General features: G+C 44.6%; 1 protein-coding gene across 2 annotated transcripts; it reads right to left on the reverse strand.

Moving 5' to 3' along the window:
- Positions 1 to 1,017: 1,017 nt before the first annotated feature.
- On the reverse strand, positions 1,018 to 16,357 carry LOC143350319 (uncharacterized). Of its 2 annotated transcripts, XR_013081085.1 has the most exons (8): positions 15,909 to 16,357; positions 11,631 to 11,907; positions 7,741 to 8,002; positions 6,998 to 7,280; positions 6,186 to 6,374; positions 4,997 to 5,115; positions 2,540 to 4,921; positions 1,018 to 2,146 (listed from the first exon to the last, which is right to left on the reverse strand). XR_013081085.1 is itself a non-coding variant. In XM_076782367.1 (7 exons), exons 2-7 carry the CDS (start codon positions 11,694 to 11,696, stop codon positions 3,486 to 3,488), a joined length of 2,355 nt encoding a protein of 784 aa, XP_076638482.1. In that variant the 5' UTR covers positions 11,697 to 11,907; positions 15,909 to 16,357; the 3' UTR covers positions 2,194 to 3,485. The 2 variants fall into 2 exon arrangements, 1 of the variants encoding a protein (XP_076638482.1); XM_076782367.1 differs by lacking the exon at positions 1,018 to 2,146 and having other exon boundaries at positions 2,194 to 4,921.
- Positions 16,358 to 18,090: the final 1,733 nt, after the last annotated feature.

An 18,090-nucleotide genomic window follows, 5' to 3' on the forward strand; every position in this document is an offset into this window, starting at 1 on the left:
TTAAAAGAAACTCGTACGAGATAAAATTAAAAAATATAACCAGATAATTTCATCAGTTTGGGTCTAGAGATTTGGGACACAAATTTTTCACTTTCCTTGGACGTTGCTCTCTCTGTTTTTTGGGAGGGGAAAATTCTACGTGACTGGATGACCGCTGGCACTAAAGATGCTGAGAGTCTCGACTGTCAGGATCGACTCGGGAGGATCGATGTCATTGGGAGGCCGTGGGCTTCCATAGAACAGTATCAAAGATCTATCGCGAGCGGTTGGCCTGCAGTTCGTTAGGTCTCGCGGGCGTTGGTCGCCCCCGTTGGATTCAAAGACGACGTAATTGCATCTCGTGCGCAATATACGCTACTTACGTATCTCTTAATTAATTCGTGGCTCGCCCCGCCCGGTAATTATTTCCATATCGCCAGACACGTACCCCCGTGACCCTCCTCCGGTGGCTGCGTCGCCTCGACGACGCCGACGCCCGGAGGACGAAGTCGACGGCGGCGCGAGAAGAGCCACGGACACGCACACCCGAGCGTCGAGAGTATCGAGCATTTCCAACCTCAACCGTCGTATATATACGGTTCCCTCTACTCTCTTTTTAATCGTAATTAATTACGCGGCAACGAGATACAAGCTGGAAGCCAATGGAAAAAAAATGCTTATCGCCGCCGAGACAATTATACTTTACGACCGCGACCGGTATTTATGGGGGTTCGTATCGACCACGGGAACGTCGATCGGTCGAGTATTATTAGCCGGGCTGACGATCAGGATCGTTTTTAGTGCGTGGCGATTATGACCTGAACAGGGGAAGACATAAATGATCGATAAACGCGATCGACGAATGTTTTAATTAAATAAACCGGATTTCGGATCGATGACGAATCTGTGGGAAAGGAAATGGTTTTGGAAATTGGGGCAAGTTATCCTTTAAAGAGAAATTCATCAAAGTAAACGAGATTACCTTCTCACGAGATTACAACGAGGGATATTGTAATATTTTTTTTAAGAACAGCATCGTCTCTAATCTTTTATTTTAGTTGCTATTATTTAAAAAGTTTCAATAGAGTAGCAGCAGTTTGTGTGAAAATATGCCAAACGATATAACATAAAAACAATAATTTACATAAACCTTACCTACCCTCATCGTTATTCTAGTTTCTACTATTTCTCTTAAATACTTACAATTTAATCCTATATTTTACACGTTACATAATTACGTTTATTCTATAGGCGACCCAAAACGCATGAGTCAAAACGTTAATAAAAATAGCTTGTTTCGGACTGGTAATTAGTCGTTGCTTATTTATAGAAACTATTTGCATTTCGAAAATAAGATTAGATGCTTACGCGAACTCTTTTTTATTACTTATATTTATAGACTAGTTTATACCAGCTTCGATAACGCTTCCAACGCGGTGGGGTTCTCCTCGATGGTTGAAGCTTATTTAGACCGATCTATAAATATAAATTTGCAAACAAACAAGCACGAGATCACGCTGTCTTTCATATTATTTTCCAACGTTCAATTTTCTCCTTGATTACATTTTGTTCACGAATAACAAACACGAATTTTCGAAAGGTTATCATTTTTTGCTTTGTGCGTTTATCGCAAATAATAACATGAAACGTTTGCAAGCAATCTTTTGGATGTTTCTTCGATATTCGTGAATAAAATTTGCCCAACTCTGACGCAAAGAACGGTACAAAATGACAAGTATACAACAGCTTTGTAACGTACACAAGGCGACGTTCGACGATCGTACGCGAGACGATCGGGATTCGTAAAATGGTTCTAGGGATTTTCTGGTATCACAATTAATTTAATCCACGGTCACATTCCGTTGGCCACACCTTGAACTACTCGGGAGAAACGGGAACCTCTCACGGTGTGCAATGTAATATTTACATTTCAATTACGCTAATACCGTCCTACGAACGCTATAATCGGTTATGGCGATCAGTCAATTAAATCGTCCGTCGGGTCGCTCGAGTCTCGAGGAATCGGGATCGAGAATCGTCCTCCGCGATCGAGAGGACCGACAGAGACATCGCGGAGAAACGTGGACGCAGCCGTTTTCCGCGCGTTCGTGCCAAATTCTATCCGTTTGTCGCTGACTGATCGACCATCAGGATATGCAAATGGTTCCTGAAATAGACGACGAACTGTTGAAATTGGTATAAATGGCGACAGTGACGCACCCAGGTTGGGGGTGCAACTGATTCTCTGCACCATTCAAATAATTTAAAACACGTTCTAGAAGACAAAAGCAAATATCAAAAAGAAATAATTCTTTCATTTCATTTAACGGTAGATCGTAAATTTGTCAAATTTTGGGGGAACAGAGCATTAAATTTAAGAAGAAAAGATACTTTCGTCTACTCGTATTTTAATATTTATTGAATAATCAGTTTCTCTATAAGTTTTGTAAAATTCGATAGTCACAATATATATGCGTTAATTTTTAGTTGCACCCCTTTGGGGAATGTCTGGCTACGCCACTGACGGTCGTTGAATATCGACGTATTCGGTGATCGTTACCTTGCTGTCCTTTTTCCGAGCGATTCGTCGACACCCTGTCATCGGCAATAAAAGCAGCTATAATTCATAAATTATTCAGCGGAGCGTGTTCTATGTACCACCTACACAATGTAAGAATCGGCACGAAGGAACAAATGGATCGCTATAGTCGACCTCGACGTGGCTCGCGTCCAACGATCGGATGATCTTAAACGGTACAGTTGTGTCATACCGTTTAATACAAACTTTGTAGAAAGTCGAACTAGCCGAACGTCGCTCGTATTCGTATAGATCCTTCGTCCGGTTACGTAACGTCGTTTACAACTTTGCATCTTTCGAATTATTTTGACGCAAGCGATCTTCCTGCATTCCTCTTTTAAACCGTGCGATGCAGCCCCGTGCAATTTGTCTTAGAAACGGTGTATTTTGCACGTTGATTCGTGAAACGAAATTATTTTCGTTTGGCATTCTATACGTATTCGATTCATTGTAGAATAAATCATTCAACCGTCCCAATACGCAGTACAAAATCGTACTTGTATCATAGCAGGAGGTTTATAAATTTATTTATAAGCAGACTCGAGTTGTTGATAATGTTCGTACTTTCCTTGCCTAGCAATTTTTCTTCGAGATATGTCATCGGTATTCAATTATAGTCAGAGTCTTCGTCGAAGGCTTGTGACGTTTCCTCCCGTGCTCGCCTCCAGAGGGCTACGCTCTTAACTCTCTCACAAGTGCTCGACAGGCCCTGCTAGAGTTGTCTTACCGATCAAAGCCATCTTATTTGTTAACGTCATCAACTTTTAACCATCTCCACCCGACATTCCGTCATACCAGGACGATGTCCACGACTCTTCCAAAATCCTCACCCAACCAAAAGATATCCCACGTCGTATCGCTTTAGAGAACAGTGTTGTACACGCGTTCCCACGTTTTCTAGACGTCAACCCCAGCCCCGCGACGATCCTCAGTTGCTGACAGACCTGCTGGGGCTCTCCATCGACCCCCGTCGGACGCGTTCGATCTTCATAACGACACCCTGCGCGATACCGTAGTGCTCGAAAGGATCCTTGCCGTATCCAAGCGTCGTCTCTTCGCTCCGGTTGGCGATTCTGGGCCTGGGAGGGGTGGTGGAGGTTCTCGTAGGGGTCACGGTGGGACTGTTCTTCGGTGTGACTTTGACAGGGGTGGACGTAGGACTGTTCTTGGACGCGGCGTTCTGATCGGTGTTGAGATTCTGAAGAGCGTTGAAGCTCTGCATGACCAAATGCGAGGCCACCGACATCGTGAGCGGATTGATTGGCGCCAGTGGGCCCGGACCACCGGCTGGACCAGCTGATTTCTCGTTTCGGGCGACCGTAGGCGCGTTACTCGATTGATTCTCCACTCGAGCCGCCACCGCCGCGGCCGCAGGCAGCATTACAACGGATTGATTCTCTACTCGAGACATTGATTGCGCCGCGGATCGATTCTCGACCCTCGCGGGCGTCGATTGGCCGTTGGCTTGAATCGGTGGTACCGGGAACGACCTGTCCGTCTGCGTGGTCGGCAGCGTCGCGGCCGACAGGCTCCTCTTGGTCGAGTCCGCGTGACTTCCGTTCAGGACGGGTGACGTCGGGGCCGGAAACGGGGCGGTCTGCGAGCGATGCTTTCTCGCCGGGATCAGCGGGCTCCTGGGCAAACTTCGATCTGACCCGGCGCCTCCCTGCGGGGCGGCTCGATCTTGGGGATCGGAGTTCCCGGGAGTTTCCTCGGGTAAATTAGGATTGAAGCCGCTGGTCGTGGGTAACGCGGCGGCGACGACGTCGTCTCGAGAACCGTTCAGACCGTTCAATGGGGAACTATTGACCACCTGGCCGTTTCTACCGATCGATCTGGTCTCCTCCGCTATGGAACCGACCATCAAACTGCCGTTGGTCCCGTTGGAGATCGCCAGACTGGGATCGCCGTTGGGGAAGCTCGCGAATCGAGCGACGGTCTCGCGTTCCTCGGCGACCTGAGGCGCGAACGGGATCTTCCTCTCGGTGGGTTTGACCGACTGCCTCCTCCTGGTAGCCGTAGACACGTTGTTCGATCGGTGGTGCTTGTGTCGTTTGGTCTCGTCGGGTTGCTTGACGATCGGTCTGGTCTCCGGGAAGTGTCTGCCCTTCATCGTGGACGGCTCCTCGTCCTCGTCCTCGTAAAAATGGATCTCTTCGTTAAGATCGGACTCGTCCTCTTCGTACTCCTCGACGATCGCGCTCGCCTGGATCCACTCCCTGATACGATCCTTCTTCTTTGCTCTGTCGACCGTCGTCTCGATCCCGTACGTGGTCAGGGTGTGAAGAAGCTGATTCTTCTCCTCGACGGAGCTGTGGAAGCTGTACATCGAGGGGCAGAGCTCGTCCCTCTCGTCGGCGCCACCTGTGCAAACGTTTAATCAATGAAGCGGATATAAGAGAGAGAGAGGAGTTGTTTAATTCGGATCGATCGCGTTACCGTTCATGGCCTTCTCCGCCCCGAGCTTGGCCAACCACCTGTCCTCGAGGTATTTGTTCGCTTCCAAGACGCTGACGGGCCTCTTTTCCGCCTTAGGGTCCAACAGTCGCTTGAACATTCTGAGAAACATTGATGAGGATCGTTAGACATGCCCCGGAAATCGGTTCGAACAGTTTCTAGATACGTCGAATCAAAGTTTCAAGCTCGGGAAGTGTTAACACGTTTTACAAGATCTCTCTGATTGACGCGCTCTCCGAGATGTCTCGAACGATCTGCAAGTCTAAACGTTGGTACCGTACGTTCAAAGTCGGATAAATTACGCATAGAATACAGGAGACGAAGATAATTTTCTAAGACGAAGGCTAGACAATTTTTCAGTGGCAATAAACGACGAGTAAACTCGACCCGAATAATTACCCTCCGTTTTGATTTGCATCTCCAAAGAGCGAATGTCTCGATGCGTTTAACGACACCGTTCTTTCCGGGACAATAAACTGTTCAACGAGGGGAGCTTACATCCGCAATCGTCCTCAGGCTCATTTCGAAAATAAACCGAAGCTGAAAGGGAAGCATCTCCGCGTATCGTCGTTTCACACCCCGCGACAATGCAGTCTATAACCGTCCGCGAACCCTTTTGATTATTTTCACGAGGAGAATCGATCCTGAAAAGCTCTACTCTTTTTATATTAACTCCCTGTACGTATCCGCGGACGAATTGCTTTCAGTGTCAACTTCCATTCGTTCTTTCACGGTGTTTACGCGTTTCCCGTTCGAGGGAACTCTGTTTTCCGAGCAATCAAACGACAAAGTCGACCAAACTTTGTTCAGAAGTCCGTACTAACGTTAAGCCAGAAATCTTAACTCCAAGATATATATTTAAAATCATTTCCTCTACTCTTTTGAGTCCTTTCACACGTGCAAAGGGGTAGAAATCGCGAATTGCTGACCTCCTTATAATCTGTACTTAAAAAAAATTATTTTCCACGAGTGTTTGAAAATTGAACAGGGTTTGAACAACCCCCAACACCGAAGGTTTAATATTTCTTTCGTACGACTTACTAGGTTCAGCAAACTGAATGTTTTTTTTTTATGTTATGCAAAATTTTCATCGAACGAAATTTGCCCAATTCTGTCGAAGTAGAGGGGGGTGTCGCAATTGAGTTTGCGCTGGCGCCCGATGAGAACTGACCTCTGCGCCCGCGAGCTGATCAGCTGAAATAATTTCGGCTTCTTGGCTATGTTGAGCGTCGCGTTGTGCCAGTTTTGATATCTGGTGTACCGCGGGTCGTCCAACGCCGCCTTCTGCCACGGCAAGCATCCGGTCAGACAGACAAATAGGACAATGCCGAATTGCCAGACGTCGTGCGACGCGAGAGCTCTGAAAACGTGAAACGCAACGTACAGTCGGGCGGGAGAAATATAGCGAGGCACTTGAGCCACGCTCGAGTGGTTTGTTAAGCGATACCCTTGTTGGGCGCAAGCCGCCAAATGTGCTTTTCCCTACACGAAACGCTGTCTGTTGGCTACGTTGCTTAACGCAGGGGTTCCCAAACATTCTAAGCTCGCGACGCTCCAAACGCTACGCCAATACCCCCCGCGGATCCCTTAACGCGGACACGCGCGACTTGTTTTAATCTCATCGCGGTCAAAAATAGTTTAAAACCTATTTTTAAAGGGATAGTTACAGTAATGATTCGTAAAATGGACCTCGGTGATTAGCAAGTTGAACATTTCAACCCCAGGAGTTCACCACTCCTGAACTTCTGGGCTCAAACGTTCAACTTACGAATTACCGAGGATCTTCGTTTGAAAAATTTTTCTTTCAAGAGTTACAGTGTGACAGTACACGTGTTAAATAGACGAGCGAATGAACGTAAGCGAAACTTTCGATAAAAATTTTAAGTAGCCTGTAGTTGACGGAGAAATGTAATTTTAGCAAATGTTTGATCGCTCATGACGGGGGACGCGTTAATTGCTGGTAATGGTCAATCGTATAATTACTTGTACGTCTCGTCAGTGTCGATCTGCAATACCTCGGGCGGCGAGTATGGCAGCCACTCGTTGTGTCGCCTGACCACGGTGTTGACCCGCCTGGTCTCGCCGAAGTCGCATAGCTTGATCCGCGAGAAGTCGCTGCGGAACACGAGTATGTTGTCCAGCTTGATGTCGCGGTGCACCAGCTCGCGGCTGTGGATATGATGCACCGCTGCAGCCAGCTGTCTGGCCACCCTCTTCGCGTGCAGCTCGCCGAGACCAGTCTCCGTCACGTTGGACGTTAGGTCTCCTGGAAGTCGAACGACAAACGACCAAAATAATTTCAACGAAACAGAGCCGGCTGGTCCAGCGATAAAAAAAAAAGTTCTCGGTGTCATTAATCCTCCGCGAGCATATGTTTATAGACCAGCCTTAAATATTTTTGCTCGGTTAAATGAAGTCTGGACGATAGACCTAGACCTAGGTATTCGGTATACCTTTTGTTACAGAGTTAAATTATGTTCAAGATGGCTAGAGGCTAGATCACCATATACTTATCGATCTCCTATTAATTTTAATTGTGATTTTATCGAGATGTTAACACTTTACCGACCAGTAGGGGTTCGCGTTCTGTTATTATAACGTAATTAAATCCAATAGCATTTTCTATTTTCACGACAGATTCGGTCGGTAAAGTGTCAACGAATAAAATTAGCTCGAGTGTCCACGAATCCATAGGCGTCCACTCGGCTACCAGGAGGGTTTCTCACCTAATGGAGCATACTCCTGGCTGAAGACGTAGAATCCAGCGGTCTCGAAGGCCACGTCGTAGGTGGTGATGATGTTCCTGTGCGCGGCCAGGTGAAGACCATAGTGGAACTCGCGGAAGAAATCCGTGATGCCTGTGTACGCCTTTGGCAGAGCTTTGAGCACCATCTCCGTCTGGGTGCTGCGGTGCTCGGTCAACAGGATCTTGCCGAACCATCCTTCGCCGACGATTTGCAGGATATCGAACTCGTCGATCAGATTCACCTGTTCGCCAAGAAAGCAAGGTTCAACTCGTCGATCGGAGATCTGGTATCTGTGCAACAGTCGCGACAACGGAACGATCACGTTTTCCTCGCGAGTCGACTCGATCGTGATCGATGCTCGAGGAAGAAACGTTCGCGCGAACATCGCGGAACTCGGCTTCGGACGATCGCGATCCAAGGCGGTCGTCTATTTTTAATTCGATGCGCGCCATACGTTTCCGTCTCCCGCGCGAGCCATTACACGCCAAATCGATCATTTCTGGCGCCCGTTGTTAGGGGATTTTGATGAAATTGGAGTCTGACGTAGTTCGCGCGAGATTAAGTGAGATTTAAGTCACCGTTTTGTTGGAATAGATGTTGAATTTTGTGGATTTTGGATATTCGAATCGATCTTTTTAATTATTTTGTAAGTTTGTCAGTTTGAATGATAATTATTAAGAACCAGAGGAGTATACGAGTGTACAGTATGCTCGTTCTAGAGAAGAAAGTTACTTCTAGGGTGGGCGCTCTATAATTGACATCATAATGAGCTGTTGACAGGTAACCGACCCACGAGCTCGACTAAACATACCATTCCCACGCTATATTTCTTGAATGAAGTCGACGAGAAATGAAACGAGTAGGTACAATAGCAACTTCGGAGACCACGTTTACATTGATTAACACGCTAACTGCCACGCCAGTTCTCCGTATCTAGAGATGCTCTCGACATCTGTTCGAATTATGGCGTGAAAAAGTATTCTACTATGTTTTATTTATAATTTTTGGGACTCTGAGTTAACTAAAAACGGATAAAAAGTGTAAAAATTGGGCATAGACAGCCCATAAACTGTCCAAGTCAAGATCCCTTGAAAATTGTACATTTACAGAGATAACATTTCATTTATGCAGATATGTCTAAATTTCGCAATTAAGTACAGTGTAAATGGCGTGATATTAACGCGAGAAAATAGTTTCGTGATCAAGAAATAATATTACATCATCCTTTTGCAGCTGAGTCCGTACCCATTGGCGTAGAGAAGAACATATTATCCCATTGATCTGACGCTCGAAGAGAAAATTTCTTTAGCCCTAAATATGCGTTGAAAAATTTCTTTCGCCGTGCAAAAGCTGTTCGACAACGTCGAATATTTCGGTCACGCAAGAATTAAAGACACGACGTGAATTCGCGCCTTTTATTTCGCGGCGCGTTCGATGCGCGAGAAATGATCGATTTGTCGCGTGTGACTCGCGTTTCGATCGACGGACAACGGCCGAGCCACGAATGATTTGTTCGAGGGTGGCTCTCGGAAACACCGATTCGCGGAGGGTCGGTAAATTTTTTTTTGTTTTTTTTTTTATCCAACTGGCCAGAGGGTATACAGAAGTCGAGCGTGATTCGCGGATTCGTTGCATAATTTAGCGCGGCGTGCTGCGAACGCAACCTGCACTCGGAACTCTGATTCTGCGGTTTGAAGGAGTTGGTGGGCGGGGGATGTTTGATCGCCGAGACGCGACGAGACTGTGAATTATCGACGCGTAAAATCTGTTGCGAGGCTCATCGAGTGGGAGGCGGTTCGCGTCGGATTTTCAGATTTATAAGAATTTCACTACGTGAAGGAAAAGAGACAATATTAAAAAAATAACAAATTCCCACTCAATGGGACACTATACGAGTCCACGCGAGAAACGTGTGTCTCTTTTAATATAAACCATTGGCTACCTTACCCTCTCTGTTTAACAAGGTATTATTTATAAGAATAGTCCCATATTCAAGGTTCGTTCTTGCCATTTGTTAACCAGACAAACTTCCCATTTTCATGTATAATGTATGCGTGGACATGGAATACTGAAATAGTCGAGTGCAATTAGTTCAACTACCTCTATCTTTTGAAAGAATTATTCCCCAACACAGGACCCGCTATAACTCGAGTATAGAGTGAATAGGACACAAGTTTGTAGGAATTTTTCTGCAGAAAAACATTCCCCAGGGACCTGCAGAGTCCCTTCACGAGCGAGCTAATGTTTCCCTTGTATCCACTTCAGCCGACACCCGGTTTGCTCCGCTGATAATTTCTGACGACGAAGTTTGAGAGTTTAAATCAGATAAACGAGGCGATCATGCTGCGGGAAATAGCAGCAAGGTATTTCGATGTCAATCTCGATGTGAAATATATCCTCGCGTCGATACAGCTTCGCTCAAAGCTAACCACGCGTGTACACCGTCGATCAAAAGTTTGGAATCATAACTATGCAACCTACTGGGGATTCATTAACTAAGTATAACAAAAATTTAACGCCTCTGATAGTCTCGTAGCGAACGTAAAAAATTCGGTAGTAAAAAAGACTATCGAATAAAATAAAGGAGGTCCTCTTTCTCTCGAGAGGATCTTTTTTAAGAACAAACGAACGCCTTGAACTTTGAGTCGACGCGTTAATAATACGCGAAACGTCGTTAGCGTGTATATTTATTCGCAGAATGTACAGTTACTCAAACTTGGTACGCGAATTACATCCTGGTAGGATTAGGATTAATGATACATTCGGGCTGACATATTCGGGACATCCTGGCAGTGAGTTTCTCGACTATTTCTAATTTTATATTGTTCCATGGTTCCCGCGAACGGTGCCAAAGGTGTTCGATGTTCGGGCAGCCGGATATTCCGATCGAGATACTCCCACGAAAGTTCAATCGGGTTCAAGTCCGATGACCGCGTCGGCCATGTTGCGTTTCTCGAATCCCCTTTCGATTACTTTTACGATAAAAACGTTGTTGCATAATAGACGTTCTACATCCTCTTTATCGTACCACGTTCCTGTTTCGACAGATTCGTTTTCTGAATTTTTCGATTCGAACTCGCAATCGGTGACACGGTGTTCCGAATTTTCGTAAGACCCGAGACTGGTCGGCGCTAAAAGAGCAGGATTTATTGCCCGTCCTCTGGAACAATGGCAACACGAGGACCCAGACGCTGCTTTATTACACGCGAGACCGCAAACAACTCCTCGTATAACTTGTCCAAGTGTTAAAGGTTACAATCGCGTCGCGCATCGTCATAAAGTGAGCATCGAGCGAAAGTTGGTTTAGTGCCAAGGAGTAAGGAGATTGCCCGTTCCTCGGTTTCGATGTAAATGTTGCAGACACGACCACTATTTCGGGATCTCGACGACTGGAGACCCGGCTGCACCGTGTCGTCCGTCCGTACGCGAATAATTCAAAGATCGCGGGTCCGAGAAAAGAATCGTCGCTCATCGATCGCCTCGACGAAACGAAAAAACGAATATTTGGGTTCCTCTAAAGTTCAGCGATCTTACAAAAATTTCTTTGTCCCCGAATTCTGTTACGATGGGCACGTTCTAAGATCAGACTCGAATTTAAAGAACAAAATAAAATGGTAGACCGCTCCCAATTCGTGTAATTGCACAATTGTTCGGGTAGTCTTCTGAACTCTGTCATGATGGGCACGTTCTAAGATCAGACTCGAAAGCATCAAATAAAATGGAAGACCACAATTTTTAATCAACGTTTGCTAAGTTCTTCGACAAGTTTATTCGACCGAGAAGAGAGGGAAGAGGGAAAAGGGAACGATCGACGTGTAACGAGGAAAAGCGGGTGGTCGTGGGGGGCGTAGGACACGCAATCGAGTTACCTTTTCTAGCTCGAACTCTCGTATCCTGTGAATGGAGCCGCCGATGGCCTTCTTCATTAGGCTCATTCTGACGGACGGTCGTCGATCGTGCGCCACGGGCTCGAATCGAAGCCAAAAGTCGTGTACGCGCTCGACAATTCGGTGTGGTCGACGCAGTGATCGCGGGGCTCACGTTCTGTCATTTCGCGGTGAACGGACCTCGATGTCGTTTCGCGTGGTCGCAGCGATCAGGTCATCGAATCTTCCCAAAACTCCAGCGTCCCGGTCTGGTTCGATTCTGGAAAATTGAAACGAATTGGCTCCATAGAATTCAACCTTCCCGCTGCAGAATTTTATTACAAAGGGGTGTAATGGTAATAAATGGTCCGTTAGATATGTTCCACGGCGATTCTCCGACGCAGTGCCCTTTTTCAGTTTTTACTGTTTGACTCAATTTCTTTTTTTGAGGGCTCGTTTCATCGTTGAAACGAAAATTCGATCGGAGTTGCTCGATAAAATATTTGGTGTAAAATGTTTCATAGGTGATTTAAACATGTCAACATCTTCTTCTCTGGTTCTATAAAATGTCTGTATTCGTGTTTCGAGAAATAAGGACCTTAAATAAATCAAACAGACAAATAAAGAAAATTGGATGCAGTTGAGCGTGATCATAACGAGCAGGAAGCAGCGAGGTTACGGCTATAACGAACCAAAAGCTATAATGATGTTAATTTGTGCGTATGCCCTGTAAACGAGCGTATTACACCGACGTACCAATTAAGCTTGAGAACTTTTGAAATGTCCACGTGAAATCGTTGAAAAGAGCTTAAATTTTAAGATTCAGAAATTAGAGCACCGATTAAAATCGTGTGTATTATTCATTAGTATCGTCTCGTTCTTCTTTTTTTATCATAAACTGCAATTTTGTTGAAATTGAAGGTAATTTTGACGGGTCGTTAGCATATAATAGTCATGTCGAGGAAATTTTGCCGGACCCCTGATGATCGTTAAAGCCAGGTTCGACTGTATTCCGATTCCAGAAAATTGGAACGAATTACCCCGATAAAATTGAACGCCGCGACAGCACAGTGCTATTATAAGGGCGTGTAAGGGTAATAGATGTTGCTTCGACCCCTTAATCATCATTTATGGGACATACCAATGCTTTTTATTTCAATTTCTCGGTTCATTCGTTTCCATTCAATTTTCAGGTAAACAGTTCGATTCTAGACAATTGAAACGTATTCGTCCCATTCTGTTTCATTTCTGAACCATCGTAGAAAATTCAATGCACATTGCAGATAAAATTAACGCTCGTACTTCGTTGAAGCATTAGTGTAAGAAACGAGGGCTTCACGGAGGTCTGCTGGAATATGAAATTTAACGAAATATTAATTTCAACTCTGGGAATCCGAGATCGACGAGCTCGTGCGAGTTCTGCTGCTAATTAACGATAACATTCTTGAGATTGAGAATTAAGACGTCTGCAGAAGATTACGCGAATACGAGTTTAACGAACGAGTCGAAAACTACTGAATATATACGTTGGTTCAAGTTCGCTTAATTATCTGTCAATCTTCGCGTTATAAAAGTGAAATTCGAACTTTACAACTCGAGTATTCGCTTCGATAAATTCGAGGCGGACGCTAATTAGCTCGCAGAAAGGTAAAGATCTTTTTTAATTAGCATTTTTTCTGCGCAGCGTGGAAGGGGAGCGTTCGATCGTGTTCGATGAATTTCTTTGGGTTCGAACGCGACCAGAATTAGAAATTTAGGGGAACATTGTTGGCGCCGTTATACAACAACAAGATCCCCGTTGAGAATTCATGCGTTTGCCAAAGCACGAGTCGACGATGGAGGGGGGAAAAGTTTGTCGAAAGCCACTTAAACCGCGATCACGCGCGCTCGGTTCCGCAAAGCGAAAGCGTAAGTTTTAGATAATGCGCCCTTTGTGCTGGCTGGCTAACGACGCGTTTTCACGGAGTTACACAAAGCTCGTAGGCGCTCCAAAAGTGGCTGGGACCATTCATGAACGAAAGAGAAAAACGTTCTGTGAATGATGTCTTGCTCCGACCGCTACTTCGACTCGAAGGAAAAAGATACTTCGAACGTGTATCGTGCCGCGGGGGTGGTGAAAAGAATCACCCTGGCGTTTGATGTTCAGCTACTTCCGATGGAGAAAACGCGGTTTCGCGGCGCTGAAGCATCGAGGGGCATGAAACATTCATGCGGGCACGGGGGATGAGACGAGAAAGGTCTGAGCATGTCGCAGAAAAATACTGCTAACCCCACGGCGTCGGAGAATGCGAAAATTGTGAAAAATTTTAGGGGATACTTGCTCCATTCGATATTAATTGGATATTTAAGGAAATATATTGGGGCGTGAAGCTAGAAAAGTTTTGATATGTTGGGGAAAATGATGCTGATAATCAAATTTTGGCAAATCTGATCCAATATTAAGTGGGTGTCTAGAAGTTACTGTCTCTAATTACGTCTGCTATGTTCATAATAATTCCAACGCAACTACACATCTTGAATGAGGAATGTGAAAGATGTGAGAAGACACTTTATTTGTTTCGATATGGGCTTAGGTGAAATTATAAATGTTAAAAAATAGTAAATTTGACAATCGTTTGAGAATCTGGTGTTACTAGGTGTTGTCATGGAGTGCACGTGTTGTGTAATAATTCGTGGACGTGTGTTATTGCCCTAAATAAATTGTGTCTATGTAATTCCTTTGTATAGAGCTTAAGCTAGTATTTTCGATCCGCGATAATTGTTGCGCAAGTTGGAAAACGAAACGCCGCAAATCTCAGCCGGCACAGACGAACCTCTTCATCCGCCAAATTACGCTGACTATATCGTTCGTATATTCACCGGAAATTCGTCCCCTTTCTCTAACATTTGCTGCGAACTCGATTATTTTAAACAACAGAGACGATTTGATTCGCGCGTCGACGAACGCTACTACGCAACTCAATGAACGCTATAGCGAAGCATAGCGAATTTTATATACACTATTATGTAATTTCACATAAAAATCAATATATAAATGAATTTGTAATAATTTGTATAGGTAAGAACTTTTGTAATTTTGTTTCTTCTTGGGATATTCAATATGTTTTGGATTTGTTTGACGATACACGGAGCGAAAATGTAGTTTCAATTAAATTTTGCAGGTGAAATTTACCTAATCTAACCTAGTTTTCGGAATTTCAAATTTAGATTAGCTCTCTACGCTAAATACGTTACAAAGTAATTAGAATATAAGCTGGTAAACTGACCTAATTCTGTACAGGGGTATTGAATTTCGTAGCATCATATAAAGCCGTCTAAATATAATGATACGATAACAGATCGAAGTACTAATAGATATAGTACGAACTATTTATTTGATTTATAGCGTGTTCGTTAATAGTTACGATAATGAATCCAAAATTGGATCTTGAATTATCGATAATACGACGAAATTGTAGTATTCGTATCGATTACTCGGAAAATAAATTTATCTACTTGTTTACAAGAACTTTCTCCATTCGCGAGGAACAAATTTAATGGACAATCGTCGCTCTAGAATCACAAACCAACGACGCACATTTAACAGTTTCATTTTCTGAGTAACACGATACGAGAACAGTTATAGAACCGATACAAGAACCGAAAAGTAACACTTATAGAACCGATATAGAACTGGTACAGAACCATTAACGAACCAATATAGAACCGTACTTAAAACCGATATGCACAGTTTCCTCGATTCTTTGTTATTCGTTATTATTTCGCTCAGAACAGTTACATAACCGAAACAAATATTTCCAAGAGTGTTTTAAAATCTGCTTCGAATGCAAAATCGACAAAACAAAAACATGCATGCATTTAAAAAACAGGTTACATTTCATCCTACATGAAAAATTCATTCCGTACACATAAATATGGTTCCAATCACCGATGGTCCTCCATTCATCCGGCCGGCTTCTGTCCACGTTACGCCGGTTAATCAAAATTCTACTCTATATTAAAAATTTTAACGTGCAATTCAAGTAGAACTCATTTTCGAGGTTCCTGTGACAATATCCAATCGTTTATTCGAGTCAATCGCCAACAAATCGACCATTTTTCTTAGAATAAATTACAATTCAACGTTTCCCTTATTTTTCTCCCCCCCCCCTCATTTCTTATTTTATTTCCAAATCATAATTTTCAATTTTTAAGCAATATGGTACCCCTCGAGAAATGTTTAATTGCAATGATATTTATTTCGTTATTAAAATATCATCGAAAAGCGACGCGTGTTCGTACCGTGATCGAGAAATGGAAAATGGTTTCCCCCTAAGCTGGTCGTCTACAGCCTGGAACGTCTACACTTTATCGTCCGTTATCACAGCATCGCGTAACACTTGGCTTATCACTTTCCTCGGACAGGCTACGATTCCCAAGAGACGCCTCGAACTTTCGTTCACTCACTCACTCCCGGACCACTCGGTTCCAAGAATTTGCTCGCCAACCCGGGACACAATTAATCCACGGAAATGTCAGCAGCCGGTTACGAGACGCTGGTAGCCGTCGGATCGCGAATTCGACGGACGCGGGGGACGATGCTCGAGAGACGTTCGAGCTCGGGTTCGAGAATCTGTTCGCCACGGTCGTGCAACGGGCCCGTAACTATGTCCGTCGGGATTTGTGATTTTACAGCGACTCCCGTGTTCGCTGCAGTCTTCGAGTGTCTGCAGTATTTATAAAACACCGACCGGAAAGCGCGACTGGCGAGCTGATTTTGGCGCCGAGCCGGCTTGGCCGCGCGCTGACGCCCCGCGACGCGGACGTCGCCGTCGTCGACCATCGTCGTCGCTCCACGAACACGCCAGAGAATAGTTTCTCAAACTATCGGTCGCGACCCCTCACAGTGCCGTCTTTAAATTCGTTTCGATTGCAAAATATTTCTTTTTTACACATTGTGTAGCAGCTCGAACGTGGACATGAAATTACGGAAAAAAGGTACTCAGACTCTCCTTGACTTTGAATACGTTTGCTTGGAAGGACCTTCCCTCTTGAGTCTATTTTTTTTTTATGTATCTGCAACTCTTCCAGGGGCGAGACCCTTGAATGTAAACACACTTGGATATTTTTTAAGCTAGGAAAGATGTTTCGAAGTAGGTTGAGTCTTCGAGTTATGGTGCAGATCGATTTGCCTGTCTGGAACGGTGTATAATATTAGTTTCCTACGTTTTCGACTATGGGCGCTGAATTCGGGGCCGCTAATAAATTCGTCTTGCGAAAAGGGGTCGCGAGCGAGGAAAAAAGCAACACGTGTCGCGTTTTCGTGTGCGTTCGAACGCATTCCAGCGCTTCTTTCTCCGTTTCCGTGTCTTCGTCGATCATATGTTTATCTTCGAGACAAAAGCTCGAAATAATTCGGAGTAAAAGAAAGATCATGTTCCAATTATTAGCAGACATCGAACGAACAAGTAGAATTCTCCTGCGTTGGTACATGCCCAAGTTGTACGCCATTCGGACCTTCCCCATTTTATTATTAAAATTGGGTAATTTGTTGGAGACTGTGTCACCTCAAGCCAGCACCTCGGTGGTGTCAACGTCTGGCCAGCTTGTATTAAAATAAACATGAAAGATGATGAACTACTATGCGGACGGTGACGAGTTAATATTATTCTTCTTAATTTCTTCATCGTCGCGATATGGTCCCCACGAATCATGCGTCCCTGTTTTGTCACGATCCTGTGTACGAGAATGGATGTAAGGCCATAACCGCGTATCTATGAATCAGCGTAACTCGAGGGCTCGTTTTGTATGGGAAATGGCGAAAATGGCACGCGTCTCGCGTGCTCGCGTTCCCGTTCGCTCGAGTTTCGAATTTTTGCACGGAACCACGTGGCCTAGGAAGTGGTCGACGGTGTATCTCTTGGCCCCCCCGAGAAATTTATGCGTCTGCGTCGCGGCACGATGAGCTTTCTGCGTGCTTTATGGGAACGATGACTAACACGCGAGTTATTTTCACCGTGGAAACGACGGCTTCGCCGAAGGAAATGGGACGGAGATGGGAATGTTTCGCGAAAGGGAGCCAGCGACTAGAATTGGGTGGTCGAATTGATAATTTACGATGGATCGTCACGTTACGATCGTATTTGTCGCGATCCCCTGTCTGCTGGTTCAATGTATGCGAGAGTTGTGCAATGCCATACTTCGCTCGATCCATTCACTGCCAAGAACGATTCAAACGTATTATATTCTAACAGTTTTTTGCAACTTTATAATAACCATCCCTCCTAAATCGCTAAAATAACCCATTCGACTGATAAACGCAAAATCTTATTCCATTTTTACACTTGTGTAGCTTTAAAATCAAACGAATTTTAATATCCTCTATTATCGTAACATATTTGTAGATATATAATTAACCAAATAAAGCCGCTAAATTTCATTCATGTTCGTTCAATTGCCGTGACTAGAAACTGTCAACAGTGGA

Source organism: Colletes latitarsis, chromosome 2 (genome assembly GCF_051014445.1).
Source record: "Colletes latitarsis isolate SP2378_abdomen chromosome 2, iyColLati1, whole genome shotgun sequence".
NCBI lineage: Eukaryota > Metazoa > Arthropoda > Insecta > Hymenoptera > Colletidae > Colletes > Colletes latitarsis.